Source organism: Schistocerca americana, chromosome 2 (assembly GCF_021461395.2).
Source record: "Schistocerca americana isolate TAMUIC-IGC-003095 chromosome 2, iqSchAmer2.1, whole genome shotgun sequence".
NCBI lineage: Eukaryota > Metazoa > Arthropoda > Insecta > Orthoptera > Acrididae > Schistocerca > Schistocerca americana.
Genome location: NC_060120.1, coordinates 615,722,996 through 615,746,299, shown reverse-complemented (window position 1 = coordinate 615,746,299; position 23,304 = coordinate 615,722,996). Strand labels below are relative to the sequence as shown.

Below are 23,304 nucleotides of genomic sequence, written 5' to 3'. Positions count from 1 at the left end.
AATAGTCCAAGTTCGTTTAAATAGTACCATCACTAACTCCGACACTATCAAAGTGGTGAAGAAGTACTGAAGCCGAGTGTTCCCAGGCCTCCTCGTACGGCACCACTGCATTAACGAAGGCCGGTGCCTTGGTGACGTTGAGAGTGGAGAGGCATCCACATTGCAGCGAGTGATGTCCTGGCGACGTCTTTCTGGGGTTGCTTGCTGCGCTGGAAAAAATCTGCAGCAAGAGCGAGATCCTAAACAATTGCCTCACGGAGTGTTACCCCATGTGTGATTGGCTCCAATCGACTTCGAAGGAAATAGGAAATAGTTCGGTCTGCGTGCGCTGATTGTACAGTATGTGATCAAAAGTACCTAGACACCTCTAAAAACATGTTTTTCATATTAGGTGCATCGTGCTGCCACCTACTAGCAGGTACTCCATATCCGCGACTTCAGTAATAATTAGACATCGTGAGAGAGCAGAATGGGGCGCTCCGCAGAACTCACGGACTTCGAACATGGCCAGGTGACTGGGTGTTACTTCTGTCACACGTCTGTACGCGAGATTTGCATACCCCTAAATATCGCTAGGTCCACTGCTTACGATGTGAAGTGGAAACGTGAAGGGACAGGTGCAGCACAAAAGCGTACACGCCGACCTATTCTGTTGACTGAGACCGCCGACAGTTGAAGAGGATTGTAATGTGTAATAGCCAGACATCTATCCAGACCATCACACAGGAATTCCAAACTGCATCAGGATCCACTGCAAGTACAGTGACAGTTAGGCGGGCAGTGAGAAAACTTGGATTTCATGGTCGAGCGACTGCTCGTAAGCCACGCATCACGCCGGTAAACGCTAAACGACGCCTCGCTTGGTGAAAGGAGGGTAAACATTGGACAATTGAACATTGGAAAAAGGTTGTGTCAAGTGACGAAACACGGTACACAATATGGCGATCCGATGGCAGGGTGTGGGTATGGTGAATCCCCGGAGAACGTCATGTGTCAGCGTGTGCAGTGCTTACAATAGAGTTCGGAGGAGGTGGTATTGTGGTGTGGTCGTGTTTTTCATGGAGAGGGCTTGCACCCGTTATTGTTTTGCGTGGCACTATCACAGTACAGGCGTACACTGATGTTTTAAGCACCTTCTTGCTTCCCACTGTTGAAGAGCAATTCGAGGATGGCGATTGCATCTTTCAAAACCGTCTAGCACCTGTTCGTAGCGCACGGCCTGTGGCGGAGTGGTTACACGACAGTAACATCCCTGTAATGGACTGGCCTGGAAAGAGTTCTGAACTGCATTCTACAGAACATTTTTTTGATGTTTTGGAATGCCAACTTCGTGCCAGGCCTCACTGACCGATATCGATACCTCTCCTCAGTGCAGCACTCCGCGAAGAATGGGCCTCCATTCGCCAAGAAACCTTCCAGCACCTGATTGAGCGTATGCCTGCGAGAGTGGAAGCTGTCATCAAGGCTAAGGGTGGGCCAACACCATATTGAATTCCAGCATTACCGATTGAGGGCGCCACGAACTTGTAAGTCATTTTCAGCCAGGTGTCCGGATACTTTTGATCACATATTGTGGCTGCGTGCATATGCGTGACCCTGCCGCTGGTGCCTCAGTTGGTCAGGTGGTGTGGCTTCTCGGTTTGAGTTGCCATGGCCTTCTGTCTGTCCTCGTGCGGGCTGTGGTATTCCGAGTAGTTGTTGGCGCTTGCTGTTTGTGTCGCCACAGCTAACATTTGTTTATGTTGAGTGCCAATCCCTGCAACAAGTCATCCTGAATTTCTCTGCAGTTTCGTGGCCTTGTGACTTCTCTTGCTCCACTAAAAACTTCATGGAACTTCCGACGTTATCCAATAGCGAAGGTTTTCCTAAACTGTACTGCGCGGGAAGTAAATAGGTGCTCCGCGAAAAATTGTCTCTACTACTTATTTTAAAATTATATTATGATTTCTGTATTATTATTGTTAGTTGGTGTCTTCAGTCCGAATGCTGGTTTGATGCAGCTCTCCATGCTACTCTATCCTGTGCAAGCCTCTTCATCTCCAAATAACTCTTGCACCCTACATTCTCCTGAATCTGCTTCCTGTATTCATATCTTGGTCTCCCTCTACGATTCTTACCTCCCACACGTCTCTTCAGTACTAAGTTCATGATCGTTTGATATTTCAGAATGATTCCTGTCGAACGATCCCTTCTTCTAGTCAGGTTGTGCCACAAATTTCTTTTCTCGTCAATTCTATTCAGTACCTTCTCATTAGTTGTGTGATCTACCCATCTAATCTTCAGTGTCCTTCTGTAGCACCACTTCTCATACGTTTTTATTCTGTTCTTGTCTAAACTGTTAATCGTCCCTTTTTACTTCCATATGTGGATATACTCCAGACAAATATCTTCAGAAAAGACTTCCTAACACTTAAATCTTTGTTCATTGTTAACAAAGTCCCTCGACTCCTGTAACTGCCATCAGGTTTATGTATTAGTTGTAAATGGCCTTTTGCTCCCTGTATTCAGCCTCTCCTATCTCCAGAATTTGAAAGAGTGTATTCCAGTCCTCTTTTCTAAGTCTACAAATGCTATAAACGTAGATTTGCTTTTCCTTAACCTTTCTTCTAAAGTCAGTTGTATGGTCAGTATCACTTCGCGTCTTCCAACATTTCTCCAAAATTCAAACTGATCTTTCCTGAGGTCGGCTTTACAAGTTCTTCCACTTTCTGTAAAGAATTTGTGTTACTATTTTGCACTATAACTTATAAAACTTATAGTTCAGTAACTTTCACACCTATCAGCACGTACTTTTTTTGGAATTGCGATTATAACATTCTTCTGGAAGTCTGAGGGTATTTCGCGAGTCCCATACAGTTTGCACATTAGATGGAATAATTTTATCATGACTGGCTCTCCTAAGGCTATCAGCAGTTCTGACCGAATGTCGCCTACCCCAGGGGCCTGTCTCGGCTTAGGTATTTCAGTACTCTGTCAAATTCTTCTCTCAGTATCATATCTCCCATCTCATCCATATCTACGTCCTCTTCCTTTCTGTAATATTGCTTTCAAGATCATCTCACTTGTATAGACCCTCATTTTGTTCGTTAGGCATTAGTGATAAACTGTATAGGAACACAGGATCAACCTGGGCGCTGGTATCTATTTCTTTTTGGGACTGGCGTACGAACGGAGTTAACTGGCTTTCACGCCACCGTTGTTTTTCGAATCGATGTTGGTTAGTACAAAGGAGATTTTCAGTCTCGAGAAATGTCACAATACGCGAGTATAAAACATGATATAAAATTCTACAACAGACTAATGTCAGACACATAGGCCTATAGCGTGACTGCTCTACAACCCCTCTTGAAAACGAGAATGATCGCCTCTTGTTTTGTCATTAGGAACGCATCGATCCCCATCAACCTATATTAAGCTTCCGTTAGAAGAAGAGCAGTTGTTTAGCTTTCTCTGTGTAGAATCATCTGTGTCACGAACCACTGATATTACCGAGATGGGGTGTTCTGCGGGCGTTAACGATACAGATAGCCGTACCACAGATGTAACCACAGTGGAGAAGTGTCAGTAGAGAGCCCAGAAAAACATTTGGTTTCTCAAGAGTGGTAGTAGGCTTTGCAGTAGTTGCAGGGGAAACAGTCTGGATGTTTGAGTGGTGTGACCTTGTAACATCAACCATTATTTACTTGCAGTGCTGGTACTCCGAACACCTGAAAGCAAGGGGAAACTACAACAATCACTTTTCCTGAGGGTATACAGCTCCACTGTGTGATTAAGTGAGACAGTATCCTCTTGGGTAAAATATTCTGGAGGTAAAATCATCCTCAATTTGGATCTCTGGACGGGGACTACTCTGGAAGATATTGTCGTCAGGAGAAACAAAGCTGACGTTCTACGGATTGCAAGCTGGAATGTTAGATCCCATAATCGGGTAGGTAGTTTAGAAAATTTAAAAAGGGAAATGGGGAGTTTGAAGAAAGATGTGTTGGGAATGAGTGAAGTTTGATGGGAGGAGGAACAGGACTTCAGTTACGTGACTACAGGGCTATAAGTATAAAATCAAATAGGGGTAATGCAGGAGTAGGTCCAGAAGGAGAAAGAAAATAAGAATGCGGGTGAACTACTTTTAGCGGAATAGTGAATGTTTTATCGTAGCCAAGATAGACACAATGCCAACATCCATCACTGTAGTATAAGTGTAAATGCCAACCAGCTCTGCAGATGATGAAGAGACTGAAAGAGTGTATGATGGGATAAAGGGAATCATTGAGGTACTTAAGGGGGAGGAACATCTAGTTGTGCTGAGTGACTGGAGCCCAGCAGTAGGAAAAGGAAAAGAAGGAAAAATAGTAGGAGAACATTGAATGGGGGAAAGTAATGAAAGGGGAAGCCACCTGGTAGAATTTTGCATAGAACATAATTTAATCAGCGATAATAGTTGGTTCAAGGATCATGAAACAAGATTTTTTACACTGATTTACACTGATTTTACAGGGTGTTCCAGAAATGATGCTACAAACTTCGAGAGGTTGTAGAGGGTATCTTGAGGAACAAATTGAGGATAGGAACCCATGTTCGGAAACGACATCCAACGACGCTCCAGAGCATAGACGCTGGTGCTTGCCATTAGACGACCCCTTCAGCAGTACAGGTGACTCTGTACGATGACAGACCGTAGGTGGACGTCTCGCTGTGTTGTTTGTTGTTCAGTGACAGCAACTGATTTCCATAATCGCCAGTAGAGAAGATGGGGCTAGCTTCTGCACTATCGGACCTTGTCTCCTATGAATGTAATGCTCTCTTGCCTGGTTGAATGACAGTTTTAGATACAGATTTCCATCTGCATTTTATTTATCAACTGTATACCGATAGGCAGTGGAGATTTTAGAGGGTTCCAGGAGTAAAATAAAATGTGGACCGAAACCCGTGTCCAAGACCGAGGCGACAGAGCATCGAATTCATTGGAGACAAGGTCTTTCTACGCAGCAGCTAGCACCATCATCTCTACTGGTAATCGTGGCGATCAGTCGTGATCACTGAATAACAAAAATGTTGCAAGACATTCCGCTTACGGTCCGTCAGTGTAGAAAGTCATATTTGTTGCTGCACGGGTGGCCCAGCGACAGGCGGTGGTGCCTGTATCTTTGACGCTCTGTAGCCTCGTTGGATGGCATTTCTATACGTGGGTTCCTACCCTCGATTTGTTCCTCTGGACAGTCCACACAACGTCTCGAAATTTTTCGCAACATTTCTGGGACACCCTGTATAATGTTAAGACAGAGATTTCGTAACCATGTTTTAAGCTTTAAGATGTATCGAGGGGCAGATGTGGACTCTCATCATAATTTATTCGTTAGATTAAAATTGAAGAAATCGCGGAAAGGTGAGGAATTAAGGAGATGGTACCTGGATAAATCGAAAGAATCAAAAGTTGTCGAAAGTTTCAAAGGGACCATTAGGCAACAGTTGACTGAAACAAGGGAAAGAGATAGAGTAGACTGCGAATGGTCAGCAGTGGGTCAAATAGGTAAAAAGGCAGACCTAGTAGAACTCATTTGGTATCAGAGGTAGTAGTGTATTAGGAAACCGATGTCCGAGCGCTGATCTTCAAGTTGTACTAGTACGAAGGGAGTCGGAGAGAGGCACTCTGTGAGATACTCTCGCCAGCTGTACAGAATGCGTGCTGCGCAGGGCGTGGAGGCGGCGGCCGATCTCATCGAGGTGTCGGACGGCGTGGTGGTGTGCCGCGGCCGCATCGGGCAGTCGCTGACCGCGGGCGCGGCGCTCGTGGCGCAGAAGGCGGTGGTGGCGCGCTGCCGCGCCGCGGGCGTGCCCGTGCTCGTCGCGCTGCGGCCCTCCGACGCGCCAGAGGTGGCCGAGGCGGCCGACGTCGCCAACGCCGTGCTCGACGGCGCCGACGGGCTGCTGCTCACCGATGGCGTCACCTACGAGCGTGTCGTCGAAATCTCCGACGTCTGCCGCGAGGCCGAGGCTGCGCGCTGGGAGAGGCTGGTACGCTCCTACTGCCGTACTCAGCTAACCTTAAAGAATTGCACGGTAGTAGCTATTTCCTGTTGTGGTGTGCGTCCTGTAAGACCTTCAGTACACACACCATCAGATTATTTGACTTGTCGCTCTAACGAAGTAGGCGAGTGTCAGCAATATGTCTCGTAGTCTTATCGTGGCGCGTTTATCTTCTGCCGTTAGGTCAGACGATAGAAATGCCACTTGCACTCTTAGAGTAGCAGATTGACGGTGACCAACTTTAAACAGAAGTTGATTAATTTTCACACACATTTATTAAAATAATAACAAGCATAAAAATTACTTAACTTGGTTCTGGATGCTATTTACAATTGACAATCTGAAGTTCCTTTGGTATTGGTACGTTAATCTTATTCTCACATATATCTCTGATACTTGACGAAAGTGTCTACACATTTATCTTCGTGGCTATGTACAGGAATATGGTAATCTTATTAGGCGCAGACTGAAACTTGTCTATAGACTGGTACAGACAGATGTAGAACTCGTGCAGACTGTTGCAGACAAATGCAGACTGACTAATCGGAGGTCTGTACACTCGTTATAATACCTCGTGCGGTCGTGCAACACTGCACGAGTGTGATCCGCGAGGAGAAAAGGTTCTACGTTAGCAGCAATCTCATTGGCTGCATTACGTATTAATACGCGGATTGGCGGAAGCAGAATTTGGTCCGTCTCTATGGCAGCGCCATCTCGTAGTGCGGAGACAGACGAGCGCTGCACCTGCGCTGTTGTGCTTAGTGGGGCGCGCTCTAGTGGGAAAGTTGTGTACGCGCTGACTACGCGGAACTATGTACACAACTCCTGTTGTACCACTTATGACGACATTCCCCTCATTACATTCGCATTTGTGACTCTCGAAGAATGGCTACTTAATTTTTGAGTGCCAAAAATATAAAAGAAGCTAGACGAGTACCTGGCGTTGCCTAGGAAGGTATTTCCCAATCTTCTAATACTCCATCTCCTGCAGCGCCCTCTCTCTGTCCATCTCCTCCTTCATCTCCTCTCTGTCCATTCCCCCACCCCCTCTCTCTGTCCACCTCCACCACCCCTCCTCCAACGTCCTCTGTCCATCTCCTCGATCACCTGTCCCTGTTCATATGCTCCCTTTCCCTTTCTGCATCCATCTCCTTACCTCCCCTCTCTCTGTCCACCTCCACCTCTTCCCTTTCTCTGTCCATTTCCTCCTCCCCTACTATCTCCAAATAATCACGTTCATCCCAATAGGAGGCTCGTGCTTCTTAGTCCTATAGTATTTCTTTGTAGGTTGTAATTAATATGTGTCCCACTGTCGACTGCAACCGTTCTAGACATATAGGACGAGTAGTATATGTATGAGAGTTCTGGACCAAAGAGAAATTTTAAAAAATTCTCAGATTTAAAACCAGAATTTTAGTTTTGTTGTTTCCCCCATTTAAAAATTTATCTACTTGTGTGAATGAAATTTGCAGTTATTTAAAAAATCAAATAAATTTTCTCTTTATAAATAAGTTCTCTGAGGTTGTGTTTATCTATACCCATGAATCAAATTTTCATTTAATAAAAGAATAAAGTATCTAATAAATTTTTCTTGATAAATAAGCTCTCCAAGATCTTGTTTATCTCAACAAACAAACTACATTTCCAATTTATTAAAAAAATAAAATACACAATAAATTTGTTTCTTATTAAATAAGCTCTACATGACACTATCATGTTTATCTACACTCACAAACGAAATTCTCATTTTATTTAAAAACAACAAATTTAATAAATTTTTCTCTTTATAAATAGGTTCTAACAAACCTCATCTATCCATACTATCTATTGAAATTTTAATTTAAAATCTAAAAGATGCATTTCTATCATAAACATTTTAATTTTTTAAATCTAATTATTTTCTATATAAATAAAAGATAAACAAAATGTGCTCAAAATCTGAGTTATTATAAGTACTTAGAAAATTATTGTAAAGAAAAACGTGGATTAAGTTATGTTGATTTTGTAAATTATTGCAAAGAAAATTGTTATTGAAATGTACCTAGACAAGATCTAGGGGAATTTATTGACTAACTAAGAGATAAAAATATAAAAGAACTTAGATCAATTTGTAAAACAAACTTAATAAAGAAAATTTAATCGACCTTATTCTAAATCCTGGTGACAACATTAATAATAATGATAACAAATTGAACAAAAAATCTTTAAAAGAACTGCATAAAATCTGTAAAACGAAAAATTAAAAAATTATTCTAAATGTAATAAACAACACTTAAACATTCTTATTGAAAGATCTGAGGACAATTTTAATAATACAGGTAATGACGTGAATAAAAAATCTTTAAATGATCTTTGTAAAATCTGTAAAACAAAAAATTTAAAAAATTATTCTAAAGTTAAGCAACAACAATTAATCGATCTTATCAACATACCTGAGGTTAAAATTAATAATATCGTGAATGAGGATTAACTTCAAAAGCTTCTACTAGATAAATATCAAGAAATGACACAAAAAACTACCTGAAAAATTTACAGTTTTCTAGATGATGATGATCTTTTAGACCATGTATAGAAAAACTTCTCCTTTATAATCTAGAATAATGACTTATGAGGTTAATAACGTTGATAATATTCTTGAACCACAAGAACTTTTTAATCAAATGAAGGAAAAAGTAATCACAAAATTAAAGAATATTTTAATATAAAGAAGAGCGATTTTAGTTAATATGAAATTTTGTTGCAGTTTTAAAAGAGGAGACAAAATACAACAATATAATTTTAAAACAAATATTGAAGTTTTGTCAAGAACACCTAATTTAGAACATTATTATAAATAATTAGCGATTAAACTACTACCTGAAATGGTATAAATGCAAAGAAAAAGTCTGGTTGGTCTTTATTTTGTATAAAAAGTTTTTACAAAACAATTTATGGTTCTCCTTGTATCGATTTACCAAAAGAAGTTGAATATAAAAATCACAGATCAAAAGAGGTTCCTTTATTCAATAAAATTGGCTTTATATCCAGCAAATGATCGTCTAGAAAGAGTTAATAATTATAAAATACTAATATGAATTACATGAAATTTCTGAAAAAGAGAAAATTAACTTTCCTATTGATTTAACAGATATTCCAAAATTTAAAAAGAAGTCAAATATTTCAATTAAAGTTCATGCTTCTGATGAAAAATTATTCTACAGCCTTTTTACCATACAAAAAACAAACAGGATATTACTAGGACGAGCTTTTACCGATGGCTTTTACCACTTACAGATATATCAGATATACTTCGTATATATTTAACATATTTCACACATTTGTACACATGTTTTACATGTATTTCCAGCAAACATCACCCTACAGTTTTATTTTCGCGCAGATCAATATTTATGGTATCATATATCCTGATCTATGAGCTGAACAATGACATAATTGTGCAAGTACATCCAGTGTTATATATGGCTACTGTCTGCAAAATGTGTTGTGAGTAGAGTTAATAGTAAAGAAGTAATAAATTAATACATCATGCATGATCCAGCAATTTTTCTCGAAATTTGCCTTTATGACGTCATGTCTCTTCAGTTAAGTGATGTAACTTTTCTGGTACATTCACCAGTGTATGTGAATACTCTCCACAAAGTGTGTCATATCTACATTTAGTACTAAGGAAGCAATAAATTAAATTGTCATTCCTCATTCGGCAGTTTAACTGCATTAACAGCCAAAATTTAGTAAGCAATAAACTTTTTTCCTTTCGTCGTTTTGTGGGGGTCTGCGGTGAGAAAGTTTCGTAAAGGTTTGAAATTGTGTGTATAGTTCACTGAAATTCTCTAATCTGGATGACTAAATAATGAGTATTCGCATGTCGTGGGCGACACTGCTATTTGATTCCCTCCCCTCTGATAAGTGAATGGTTCTTACCCCCATGGCGAGTCTTTTCAGACAGTAACTGATACGTGTACCAACTTTGGTTGAAATTGGTCTAGTGTTTCAGGAGGAGATGTGGATTGTACAAATATACATATGTACATACAGACATGCATATACACCTATATCCATCTTTGCAAGTTGTATGGATTAATTTTAAAATTTTTCACAAAACTGGCCTTTATCATCATAGCAAGCAACAAATATAACAAGAAATTGGCGAAAAGTAAGCAGTCAATTATTTTAAGGAGTGTGTTACATTTTGGAATATAATTTTAATTTTTTTTCTCAGAGTTGACCTTTATTATCATAGTAAGCAACGTACATAATAAATAATTGGCAAAAAGTAAACAATCAACTGTTATAAGGTTATGGTTTCTCTTTGGAACAACTGGGACCTACAGTTTCAGTCACCCAGCACTTCATGAGAAATATTTGAATGCAATTTCGAATTTTTCCTAGACAAAATCCCATGTTTCGAAATACCCGCCTTTGTGGCCATTGTGGCTAACACCCGCTTTGCGGTGGCGCTCGTCCTGGGGGGTAAGCTGGTTCAAATCCTGCCGGTGGAAAAAATTTTCACTGCCAGCATTTGGATGACAATAGCAGGAGGAGTGGTGACGTGAAGTTCTTGATCACTAGACTTTGCGCCAGTGTCTTTGTTTAAATTCCAATCCTTTCTGCAGTGTCTCATGATGTGTGGCCTTGTGATACAGTTGATAGTGATCCGTCAATCGCATGGAGACGTTAAGCTTCGCGGTCCCTTTGGTGCATTCCGCGTGGAGTAGGCAATGCGTTGGCTCCAGGTTTCACCCTCTCCGTAGTCTCATCACTATCATTCGACACAAACGTTGCACTATACACACACACATACACACACACACACTTACACACACACACACACACACACACACACGCACACACCTAATACATACATTTAGTATTACAATTAATGTAATGGGGCATGTTATATAGTAATAACAAATAAACATTTCGAAACTTCCATGAACTCATAGTACCTAAAACAAATTATAGTCATAATTAACAAGTTAAAATAGACCTAAAACTTTATAAATGTATATCAACAGTACATACTGCTCGAGTAGTTTCATATGGGAAACACTTATAACAGAAGTAGTATTAGGGGCAGTCTAATGAAAACCGAAGATTCGCCACAACGAGACCATGGAATGAGTCGATTCAGAAGTAATCACCACACTAGTTAAGACATTTATCCCTTTGTGAGACGAGACGATTAATTCGTCTTTCGTAGAACGCGGTCGGCTGCTGACGGGTCCACAGCCGAACCCACTTTTGCACTTCCTTATCCGACGAAAACCGACGTCCAGGCGCGTCTTTCTTCAGGTCACCAAGATGTGAAAATCACATGGTGAAACGTCCAGGCTGTACATAAGATGTTACAGTGTTTCCAAACAAATCGTCTTCGTCCGATTGACAGTGTGAGGGCGGGCGTTAGCCACCATCTACTTCCAAATACAGTGAACCACCTGAAGATGTGTGGCGGAGGATGCTTCTGGTACCACTAACTCACCCCCATCTTCCTTGTTCCAATTGCAAAGTATTTGATTGTGATCCGTCGACCACCTCGAATGAGCACATGCGCTCATTCCTACATTGCAGGAGTCACAGCAGTGTGCGGGCGCCGCACGCGTGAAATCGGACATGTTTGCGCGAGTTTGTTAAGAAGATGGCGGACGCCTCGCCTAACTGCTCAACGTGATCTTGTTCGTGACAGATCTCCGTAGGGCGTAGACGTTCTCCAAGCGCCTATGAATATCTGGCTTTTCGCCAAAAGAAGCTCAATGACAGCTCTCTGCTTGTAACGCACCTCCGTTAAAGACGCTATGTTGAAGGCTACGTATAGAGCTGCCACCTATGGGAACTTCATGAAACTATAGCACCTGAAGCGGGAATATTCCACGATATCCCACAACAAATTCCTCATTTTTCCAACCAAAATCGGCCGAGAAAAAAGTGTGTTGCATTACCCATATTTAGCATAAAAGATGGCTGTAACCTGGCTGCATATCGAGCAGAACTGAGTTTGGACAACGGAAACGAGTACGTCATTCCATGTCGTTTCATTTCTACGACAGAGTTCACCAATTCTGGTAGCTGATCATGATGTCGGGTCTGCCATCGTCATTGGCACCGACGATTTTCGGTATCGGCTTCCGGAACACTGCTCAGTATTAACAGCGGAGCTCTTCGCCCTGTATCAGACCGCACAGTACATCCGGCGACACAGGCTTTTCAATTGTGTCCTCTGCTCCGACTCTCCCAGTGCCCTCCAGAGCCTCTGTGTGATGTACACCGCCCATCAGTTAGTGCACCATGTCCAGGAAAACTTTCAATTGCTCACTCTTGATGGAGCCACTGTGGTGTTTATGTGGGTTTCTGGTCACGTCGGTCTGATGGGAAAGGAGGCCGCTGACACTTCTGCCACGGCTGCAGTCCTCGTACCTCGGCCCGCTGATTCTTCCGTTCCCTCTGATGATCTCTGAGTTGCCGTCTATCGACAGTTGGTGTCATTTTGGTATCACGACTAGTCTTCCCTTCATGGAAAAGAGCTCCAGGGAACTAAACCTCTTCCAGCGGCTCGGGCGACCTCCTCTAGGTCCTTCGCCGCGAGATCATTTCAGCTAGGTTGCGTATTGGGCACTGTCTTTTTAGTCATCGCTTTTAGCGAAATGGTGATTCCACACCACTTTGTGTGCTCATTGCCCTCAGCCTTTGACGGTTTCCTCTTGTGTCGGAGATTCGAGTCCTCACTCGGGCATTGGTGTGTGTATTGTACTTAGCGTAAGTTAGTTTAAGTAGTGTGTAAGTCTAGGGATCGATGACCTCAGCAGTTTGATCCCTTAGGAATTCACACACATTTGGACATTTGAACGGTTCACCATTTCCTGACGGAATGCTCTTTTTTTTAACCTCTTACGTTGCCATTTATGTTTACTGTCTGAGTTATCGAACGACCCGCGGGGCTGTCGGCGGTGTTTTACTTTTTATCCTTCGTAGCAAAATGGCGAAGGATGTTTAATCTTTAGTTCAGATTCTCCTCTGTCTCTATGACGTATTTTATAGACCTTTCTCCAGGTTCCTGTTTTTAGCTATATTTCCTTCTGTCGATTGGGCTTAACGTGTAGTCGTTTCTACCTCTTTTTTCGTCTTCGTGTTCTACAGTTCTGACATGGGTCCGTATGACCATTGTTATTTTTACGCTCTAAAACAAAACAAAACAATTACGGTGGCTGACGAGTAGTGGTGTGCCAGTTTGTTGTCAAACCATGACGAGATATATCGTTGGGTGGGAGATCTGGAGAACACGATAACGACGGAAACAGTCGAACGCACTCTATATCAAAATAGGTTAGGACACTATGGGCACTGTGAGGTCGTGCAGTATCTCGTTGAAAGTCGGAGACATCGAAGAGAGGGCGTAAACATCAGTCTTAACACGAGGGAGATGTAACGCTTGCTGTACACAATAATTGGCTACGCGAACCAAAGGTGTTGGAGTAGTACACCCAATCCATCCTATACCATCACACCAAGTGTTGGGCGCGTAGAACGAAGAAGAACGCAATAGGCCACAGTCGTTCTCCCCGGAACCTTTCTACACAGTGACATCCACCGTGCGAACTCCTCAGAAAAACGACGTGATGCCGCTCTTGTGTTCAGCGTTTTCGGGGCACTGCTCCCAGCACTCCACTCTCTGCTGTCGTGTCAAGGGAAGCAGTAGTCGCCGTGCTGACTGCTCGTGGTGTTCGAGACGGCGTCATACACTGTATTATCTGATATATCCGGATGCCCTTTATATAATGTGGCATTGACGGACAGATGTCTCGCGAGGCAAGCCCGCTAGTATAATAGGAGCCGGGGGGGGGGAGTATTGCGTTGTCGATAGGGAAGAAAATAGCAGAATGGGTCGGTCAGGACAGCTTAGTGACTTCGAACGCAACAGATATCACCTGAGCAAGAAATTCACTAGGGACATTTCAACCATTCTAAAGCTACCCTGGTCTTTTGTTGGGAGTGCGACTGTGAAGCGTAAATGCGAAAGTACAACCACAGCTAAAATAAGACCAGGGGGACCTCAGGCACTGACGGACGGGGAGAGGGCAGAGAGTACTTGTACAAAATCACGTGAAATCAGCAAAGGAAATTATTCGTGACTTCCAAAGTGCTACCAGAAGTCCAGCTAGCAGAATGACTGTGTGCAGGGAGTTTAAAACAATGAGGTACAGTGGTCGAGCAGACACTCATAAGTCGTACATTTCTGTAGTCGGTGATGAGCGACGCTTGGGTTGGTATGAAGAACGACGCGACTGGACAGTGGACGACTGGAAATGAACGATTTGGGGAGACTAATCACTCTATGTTCTGCGGCAATGCGATGGATGATTTGAGTCTAGCGTACCCCAGGTGAACGGTACCTGCTATTATGTGCAGTGCCAACTGTAAATGTAGTACACTATTTGTACATACAAACAGCACAATAACAGTAAACACATAAGTCAATTCGCGTTTGGAAGAAGGAAAAACACCATGATACGTATCCAGACGTGACGGTTCTGTAAAATAAGGCACACAAACGCGACTATAACTAATGTAGCCTACAACACGACTCGAAGCACACAACTGACTGCAGAGCACCCAATGGTACAATGGTAGGTAGAGTACTGTGAGTAAGACATCATAATACCCTTCCGACACTTTTGAGGAACGCCAGTGCAACGACTGTTTTAATATCCGCAGCCGGCCGGAGTGGCCGCGCGGTTAAAGGCGCTACAGTCTTGAACCGCACGACCGCTACGGTCGCAGGTTCGAATCCTGCCTCGGGCATGGATGTGTGTGATGTCCTTAGGTTAGTTAGGTTTAAGTAGTTCTACGTTCTAGGGGACTTATGACCACAGCAGTTGAGTCCCATAGTGCTCAGAGCCATTTGAACCATTTTTGAATATCCGCAACCAAGCGTCGCGCAGCCCTCTGTATTAACACGTGTTTATCTCGGAAAATATGCGTTTCTGGATCCATATTTATTGAATCTATTTTTCTTGTTTTGATGAGTACTACTGCCTCTCAAAGTATTAGATACTTTTTTTTTTTTTTTTAACACCATACATCTGGCGTGTCTCGTCAAGGGGGTGTTATGTCTTAGCTGACTCATCATATATTTTTTCAGGAGGAATGTCACAGAATTTGTGAGGTAATTCTATGTTTGAAAATAAATCGAGAAAGTTCTATGAACAGATATTTGATTTTCATTTGTTATGGAATTGGAGCGGTTTGAAGACTACACTCATCCATGAATGAAGACAAGTGTGAATATTACTTACTGAAATGCTGTGTAGGCGCTGTGGTGGACCGATTAATGGTGGTACAGATGACTGACCCATCCTACAAGAGCTGTTCAAAAACTTTCCCAGCCATCTCAATGCACTTGCCGACGTGTAGGAGGGTGTGTTGCGTTGCATAGTGGCGGACTCTAATGCGCGTCAGTGATGCGAGATACAGGTTCTTCACGTGTATTAACCTTCGTAGAGTACACATCCCCCTTTAACATGCCCCATAAACAGAAGCCTAATGAGATTAGGTCGGGTGACCTGGCAGGTCAGTTAACGGGTCCGCCACGGCCAATCCACTTTGAGAAAATATGTTACTCAGATACTGGGATATGTGTCTAGTATAGTGAACTAGTGATCCACCATGTTGGAGGTAGATTTGCCATCGTTGCTCCAATGTCATGTCTTCCAAAAGTGCAGGTACGTCTTTTATCAGAAATGTTCACAAGCTGCGACTGTCATGCGATTTGGCAGGAACACAGGCCCTGTCGCTACGTCTCCAATCAAGCTACACCAGACGTTCATTGAGAACCTAACATGGAATCTTCTTTCCATAGTGTCATGTGGGTCCTCCATCGCCCATGTATGAGAACTGCGGGTGTTCATGATACAACTGCATGTAAATGTAGCCTCATCTGTAAATAAAGTGTATTACACGACATTTCTGCGTACAGCCAACCATTCACAAAATTGTTTTCTGCTTACTGAGTCATTTGGATGCAGACGTTGCACGGGTTGCACATGGAATGGGTACAAACCCTCTGAATGTAACATACGCCACACTCGCCTTTGTTGAATATCGAGCTGAATGCTAATATTCCCTGTACTGGTGGTAGACTCGGCTTTACCATTGCAATAACGTCTTCCCTTTCTTCAACCGACAGGACAGCCACACGTTCTGATGTTACATGTAAACTGGGTAGTGTTCTGGATTCACATAATGTTTGAGAACCCTGAGAAATACCCTGGCACAGGGGGTTCGTCGATTACGGAAACGTCTCTGGCATTCTGCCATTACATTACCCGTACACAAGCAACATGTCTGCATATTCTGTGTGGGTGCACGTACGCGGCATGTTGAGACGCACAGACACAGTGGAGTTAGTAAATTAAACAGCACTCAAGCACGACACGCACACGGCCTCACGATTGTTGCACAGTGGACATGCTTGCAGCTGTTGCCTCTGTCCGACGCCACAGTGCTGCCGTCTGTTGGAAATACCCCCTCTCCCCCCCCCCCCCCCCAAATCTCTTGTAGGATGGGTGAGTCATCTGTTCCACAATTATTGTGACCACCACAGCGCCTATACAGCATTTCGGTAACTAATATCCACACCTGTCTTCATATTCATTCAACGATGTTTGTAATCTTCAAGCTACTCCAGGTCCGTAACGATCGAAAATCGGTTTATTTTCACACGTAGAATCACCTCATGAGTTACGAGGTATTCCTCCTGTATTACCATGTGTGTATACACTGATAAGCCAAACATTATGACCACTGCCAACCGCGACGTTGGATGCCGCCTGGTGGCATTGCGGGCACGTGACGCTGTAACAAAAGTATGTAAGCGGAGCGGGCACGGGCTGGGGTTCACCCTAGCGAAGATATGGGGTGCGAATGGGGAAGTACATTGAGATAAGTGACTCTGACCAAGAGCAGACTATTATTACGCAGAGCCTGTGAACAAGTATCTCGGAAACGGAAAAGCTGGTCGAATATTCACGTGCCTCAGTCATGAGCATCTGCGGAAAGAGGTAGAAAGACAGTGAAATTATCAGTAGGCGCTAAGTGGTTCGACGTCCACGACTCTTCACAGAACGCGGGGTTCGGAGGCTTGTGTGCTCTGTGAAGCAGGATAGATGGTGATCTGTGGCGTCTCTCCCAACGGAGCGCAATACTGGTGCACGCACTTTCGGAGCACACCGTTCATCGTACGTTGTTGGACAAGGAGCTCCGCAGCAGACCATCCCTACGTGTTCACATGTTGACCCAACGATATCGTCAGTTACGATTTCAGCGCGCACGGCCCATCGGGATTCGACTGTCGATCAGTGGAAACGTGTCGGATCTTCGGATGAATCACATTTTTGCTGCACTAGGTCGATGGTCGTCTCCACAAACGCCGTCATCGAGGTGAACAGCGGCTCCAGAAGTCCAGCGCGCCATGGACGCAAGCTGGTGGGAGCAGTATTATGCTGTGCGAGACATTCTCCTGTGATTGCATGGGACCTGTGGTGGTAATCGAAGACACGCTGACAGCTGCAAACCACCTGCATCCCTTCACGCTTGATGTATTTCCCGACGGCTACGTCATCTTCCAGCAGTACGATGGTCCGTGTCTCGGAGGCAGAACCGTAGTGCAGTGATTTGAGCAGCATTATAGTGAACTCACGTTGATATCTCAGCGACCACGTTCGCCTGGTGTAAATCCTGTGGAACCCTATGGGTCGGTATCGGGTGCCTACACCGCGCGCGCAAATCAGCGGCCCGTTATTTACGCGAATTACATGACCTGTGGGCAGGCATCTAATACCACATACCTCCACAAATCTACCATCAAACTGTCGGGTCCTTGATAAGCTGAATCAGTGATGTGTTTCGTTCCAAAAACGGACAAACAATCTATTAAACAGGTTGTCATACCGTTTTGGCTGATTAGTGTATGGTGAGGCAGCTAACGTTCGCAAGTAATTTTTATCGCTTAAAGACGCTGAATTACGACACCGACTTTGTTCGTTTCTAATCGAATTATACACTTTCTTCTGTGGCATTTGAAAGAAGCTTCTAAGAGATCTGCAGCGACATAACATGTGCGGCACTAGATTAAATAGGATCAAGATAACAGCGCCGCATACCACGGTCTCGCCGTCAGGAGAAGAGGTTCAATATACGTCTTCCCTGTTATACCAGGTGCAAGCAAACACCTAAATCAGGTACGGTTGTTGTATTTATTATCACGGCTGTCAAACCAAGTGCTCAAAATGTTGACCTCGAGCATTGCTACACACAATAAATTGTTTCTGGAGAAACAATACTGCACGTTGAATTCCATCTGGAGTCAACGGCAAAAGAAGCCTGTGTTACAAGGCATTTCCTGCCTTCGGCAATTGTCACTGTTTGCTCATAGATCTCTTGTGTTAATTTTCGTCACAGATGAAAGTACAGAAGTGTTAAGTTTGATGAGCGTGCACACGATTTTACGTTCTTGAACGAGTGTTCCAGCGCACTCCGAATATTCTTTTAAGAGGGTCTGCCATTGCATGTGCATTGCGTTATTTACGCGAATTACACGACCTGTGGGCAGGCATCTAATACCACATACCTCCACAAATCTGCACGTTGAATTCCATCTGGTACCACACTGGCTGCCTTATGACCAGCGGGTTGTCTTCTAATAACTGTGGCAGCATCATATCCTAGGGACTCGAGTTAATTGAATGAATTTAGATTCTCATCAATAAATCAGAGACCAATCACGCAGGTCTTGAAAAACACCCACCAGACGTTGGTAGACCAAGAACGTTGTTTTTATCTACTTCTTTGAGTCAACTGACGATTAGCGCATATTGAAAAGATTGACTTGCCCATGGTTGGTAAACGATCCTCTTTGCACAGATATGCTGCATCGCTTTGAACTTTTCGTAGATAACATTGGAGAACTGTAACCATTTTTGGACGTTATTGTCATGAAGCTGTAGACGCAGCGAAATGTGAACAGGATGAAATATGGTGGAGCGTACCATTTTCAGGACACTCGTTTGGTTGATTAGATTAGATTAGATTAGATTAATACTAGTTCCATGGATCATGAATACGATATTTCGTAATGATGTGGAACGAGTCGAATTTTCCAATACATGACATAATTAGGTTAATTTAACAACATACTTAAGTTAATATAACAACTTTATTTTTTGTGTTTTTTTGTTTTTCTTTATTTTTTTTATTTTTTTAATATTTTTGTTTTTTTTTCTTTTTTTTCTTAATTTATATCTAAAAATTCCTCTATGGAGTAGAAGGAGTTGTCATTCAGAAATTCTTTTAATTTCTTCTTAAATACTTGTTGGTTATCTGTCAGACTTTTGATACTATTTGGTAAGTGACCAAAGATTTTAGTGCCAGTATAGTTCACCCCTTTCTGTGCCAAAGTTAGATTTAATCTTGAATAGTGAAGATCGTCCTTTCTCCTAGTATTGTAGTTATGCACACTGCTATTACTTTTGAATTGGGTTTGGTTGTTAATAACAAATTTCATAAGAGAGTATATATACTGAGAAGCTACTGTGAATATCCCTAGATCCTTAAATAAATGTCTGCAGGATGATCTTGGGTGGACTCCAGCTATTATTCTGATTACACGCTTTTGTGCAATAAATACTTTATTCCTCAGTGATGAATTACCCCAAAATATGATGCCATATGAAAGCAATGAGTGAAAATAGGCGTAGTAAGCTAATTTACTAAGATGTTTATCACCAAAATTTGCAATGACCCTTATTGCATAAGTAGCTGAACTCAAACGTTTCAGCAGATCATCAATGTGTTTCTTCCAATTTAATCTCTCATCAATGGACATACCTAAAAATTTGGAATATTCTACCTTAGCTATATGCTTCTGATTAAGGTCTATATTTATTAATGGCGTCATACCATTCACTGTACGGAACTGTATGTACTGTGTCTTATCAAAATTCAGTGAGAGTCCGTTTACAAGGAACCACGTAGTAATTCTCTGGAAGACAGTATTGACAATTTCATCAGTTAATTCTTGTTTCTCAGGTGTGATTACTATACTTGTATCATCAGCGAAGAGAACTAACTTTGCCTCTTCATTAATATAGAATGGCAAGTCATTAATATATAATAAGAACAACAAAGGACCCAAGACTGACCCTTGTGGAACCCCATTCTTGATAGTTCCCCAGTTTGAGGAATGTGCTGATCTTTGCATGTTACGAGAACTACTTATTTCAACTTTCTGCACTCTTCCAGTTAGGTATGAATTAAACCATTTGTGCACTGGCCCACTCATGCCACAATACTTGAGCTTGTCTAGCAGAATTTCATGATTTACACAATCAAAAGCCTTTGAGAAATCACAAAAAATCCCAATGGGTGGTGTTTGGTTATTCAGATCATTCAAAATTTGACTGGTGAAAGCATATATGGCATTTTCTGTTGAAAAACCTTTCTGGAAACCAAACTGACATTTTGTTAGTACTTCATTTTTACAGATATGTGAAGCTACTCTTGAATACATTACTTTCTCAAAAATTTTGGATAAAGCTGTTAGAAGGGAGATTGGACGGTAATTGTTGACATCAGATCTATCCCCCTTTTTATGCAAAGGTATAACAATAGCATATTTCAGTCTATCAGGGAAAATGCCCTGTTCCAGAGAGCTATTACACAGGTGGCTGAGAATCTTACTTATCTGTTGAGAACAAGCTTTTAGTATTTTGCTGGAAATGCCATCAATTCCATGTGAGTTTTTGCTTTTAAGCAAGTTTATTATTTTCCTAATTTCAGAGGGAGAAGTGGGTGAGATTTCAATTGTATCAAATTGCATAGGTATGGCCTCTTCCATTAACAGCCTAGCATCTTCTAATGAACACCTGGATCCTACTATATCCACAACATTTAGAAAATGATTATTAAAAATATTTTCAACTTCTGACTTTTTGTTCGTAAAGTTTTCATTCAATTTGATGGTAATACTGTCTTCCTGTGCTCTTGGTTGACCTGTTTCTCTTTTAATAATATTCCAAATTGTTTTAATTTTATTATCAGAGTTGCTGATTTCAGACATGATACACATACTCCTGGATTTTTTAATAACTTTTCTTAATATAACACAGTAGTTTTTATAATTTTTGATAGTTTCTGGGTCACTACTCTTTCTTGCTGTCAGATACATTTCCCTTTTCCGGTTACAAGATATTTTTATACCCTTAGTAAGCCATGGTTTGTTACAAGGTTTCTTACGAGTATATTTAACTATTTTCTTGGGGAAGCAGTTTTCAAATGCATTTACAAAAATGTCATGAAATAAATTATGTTTTAAATTGGCATCAGGTTCACGGTACACCTCATCCCAGTCTAACTGCTGTAGGCTTTCCCTGAAATTTGCAATTGTTAAATCGTTGACTGAACGTACTACTTTGGAGGACTGTTTAGTATTGCTGAATGGAGCTATGTCATATATTGTAACTAGCTGTGCACCATGATCAGAAAGACCATTCTCAACAGGCTGAGCATTTATCTGGTTAAACTTATCTTGGTCTATAAAGAAGTTATCTATCAGTGAGCTGCTATCCTTTACCACCCGAGTAGGAAAATCAATAACGGGTGTCAAATTGAAAGAACCGAGTAATACTTCAAGGTCATTTTTCCTGTTACCCTCTTTCAGAGAATCTACATTGAAGTCCCCACAAATAATAATTTGCTTCCCCCTGTCTGACAGATAGCACAACAAGGAGTCCAAATTTTTCAGAAATAGATGAAAGTTTCCTGATGGGGACCTATATACAGTTACAATTATAAATGTGCCTTTATTTAATTTAAGCTCACAGGCACATGCTTCTATATGTTTCTCTACACAAAACTATTTTGTTTCTATACTTTTTGCACAATGATAACTTTTGACATATATGGCAACTCCTCCTTTCTCCATATTTTCTCTCATTACATGTGCAGAGAGCTTATAACCACTTACATTTACCTTATCCATATCAGTAACAATGTGATGCTCAGACAGGCATAGTATATCTATTTCATTCTCAGCTTCTAAATCTTCTAAACAAACCAGAAGCTCATCTACTTTATTCTTTAAACTCCCAATATTTTGATGAAATATACTTACATTATTTTTAATTATACTTTTATGAGAACCTTTCCTTATTCTAACATTTGCAGTACTCTCCTGTCTGAGTTTCTCATTGTGTTTAGGCCTAGTTCCTATACCAGTGGTCACATGGTGTTCAGAGAGGCAGATTATGTCAATTGGGTTGGGTGACTTTAATTCATCAATGCAATTACCTAGGACTGAGATACAACTTGGTGGAGATAAAATTTGTGGTGATTGGTGAAAATTTATAATTGATAGCTGTGATTGGTGATCCAATGTGCTAGAATTGTGCTGTTTAATTTCTTTCCTAAACTGAAGATTTGTTTCAATCCTGACCTCTCGTAGAACTTGACATCTTTCTGTCTTACCTATCCTAAAAAAGGTGCTGCTCCGACACCTGTAACCACTGGTATTTTACCATTCATGGCAGTGCCTCCCCCCCTTAAATTTCCTGCTATTACCCCAGCCAGTTTCCCCTTCCCTTTCCTGTTGAGATGTAGGCCGTGCCTGGTATAGTCCCACCTACTGAGATAATCAACAGGAACCACACCAATATGAGCCCCCGCACCCGACCCAAGCAGCCGTTCCAACTCCAAATTAACTCTCTTGCATCCTTCTCGTACTTCCGAGGTGTCTCTTAGTGACATTTACTACTACAGTGTTAGTTTCATTTCTTTCATCAGTTGTTATTTTTTCCCCGGCTTATTTTATTTTCCATACTTCCAGTTTCTAGAACTTTTTTTTTTTACAATGCCTACAGAGACAGGTCGTCTGTGCTTGGCACTATTCTTCAATGTAGATACGCACCGGTGCTCTAATAGTTTGACGATATTCGTCGTAAACGATATTTATTACTCGATTGTCTTATATATTGTGAATGTCTCAATCGTCTTACAAGCAAGTTATGTGATTAATATAAAAGCAGAACACAGACTGCTGGGCTTCAAGAGCACAAGTGAACACAAGAACCATTCCTCACTTAGTTGTTTGCTTACATTTGGTTTAATAGGCCAGACGTTTGTGGAACTTCTTCTCCTGACGGTGAAACGGTGGTTTGCAGCGCTGTTATTTTGATACTATTTAATCAAGTCCCATACGTCTTATGTGGTTGAAGTCCTCTTAGAAACTTCTTTCAAATT

General features: G+C 41.8%; 1 protein-coding gene across 1 annotated transcript in view; it reads left to right on the top strand.

Annotated features, from left to right (window-relative positions):
• LOC124594255 (pyruvate kinase PKLR-like) overlaps positions 1-23,304 on the top strand; it is a 129,141-nt gene that overhangs the window by 69,429 nt on the left and 36,408 nt on the right. The window contains exon 4 of the mRNA XM_047132618.1: positions 5,689-6,009. Within this exon, the coding sequence (XP_046988574.1) occupies positions 5,689-6,009 (321 nt within the window). The remainder of the gene's footprint in view (positions 1-5,688; positions 6,010-23,304) is intronic.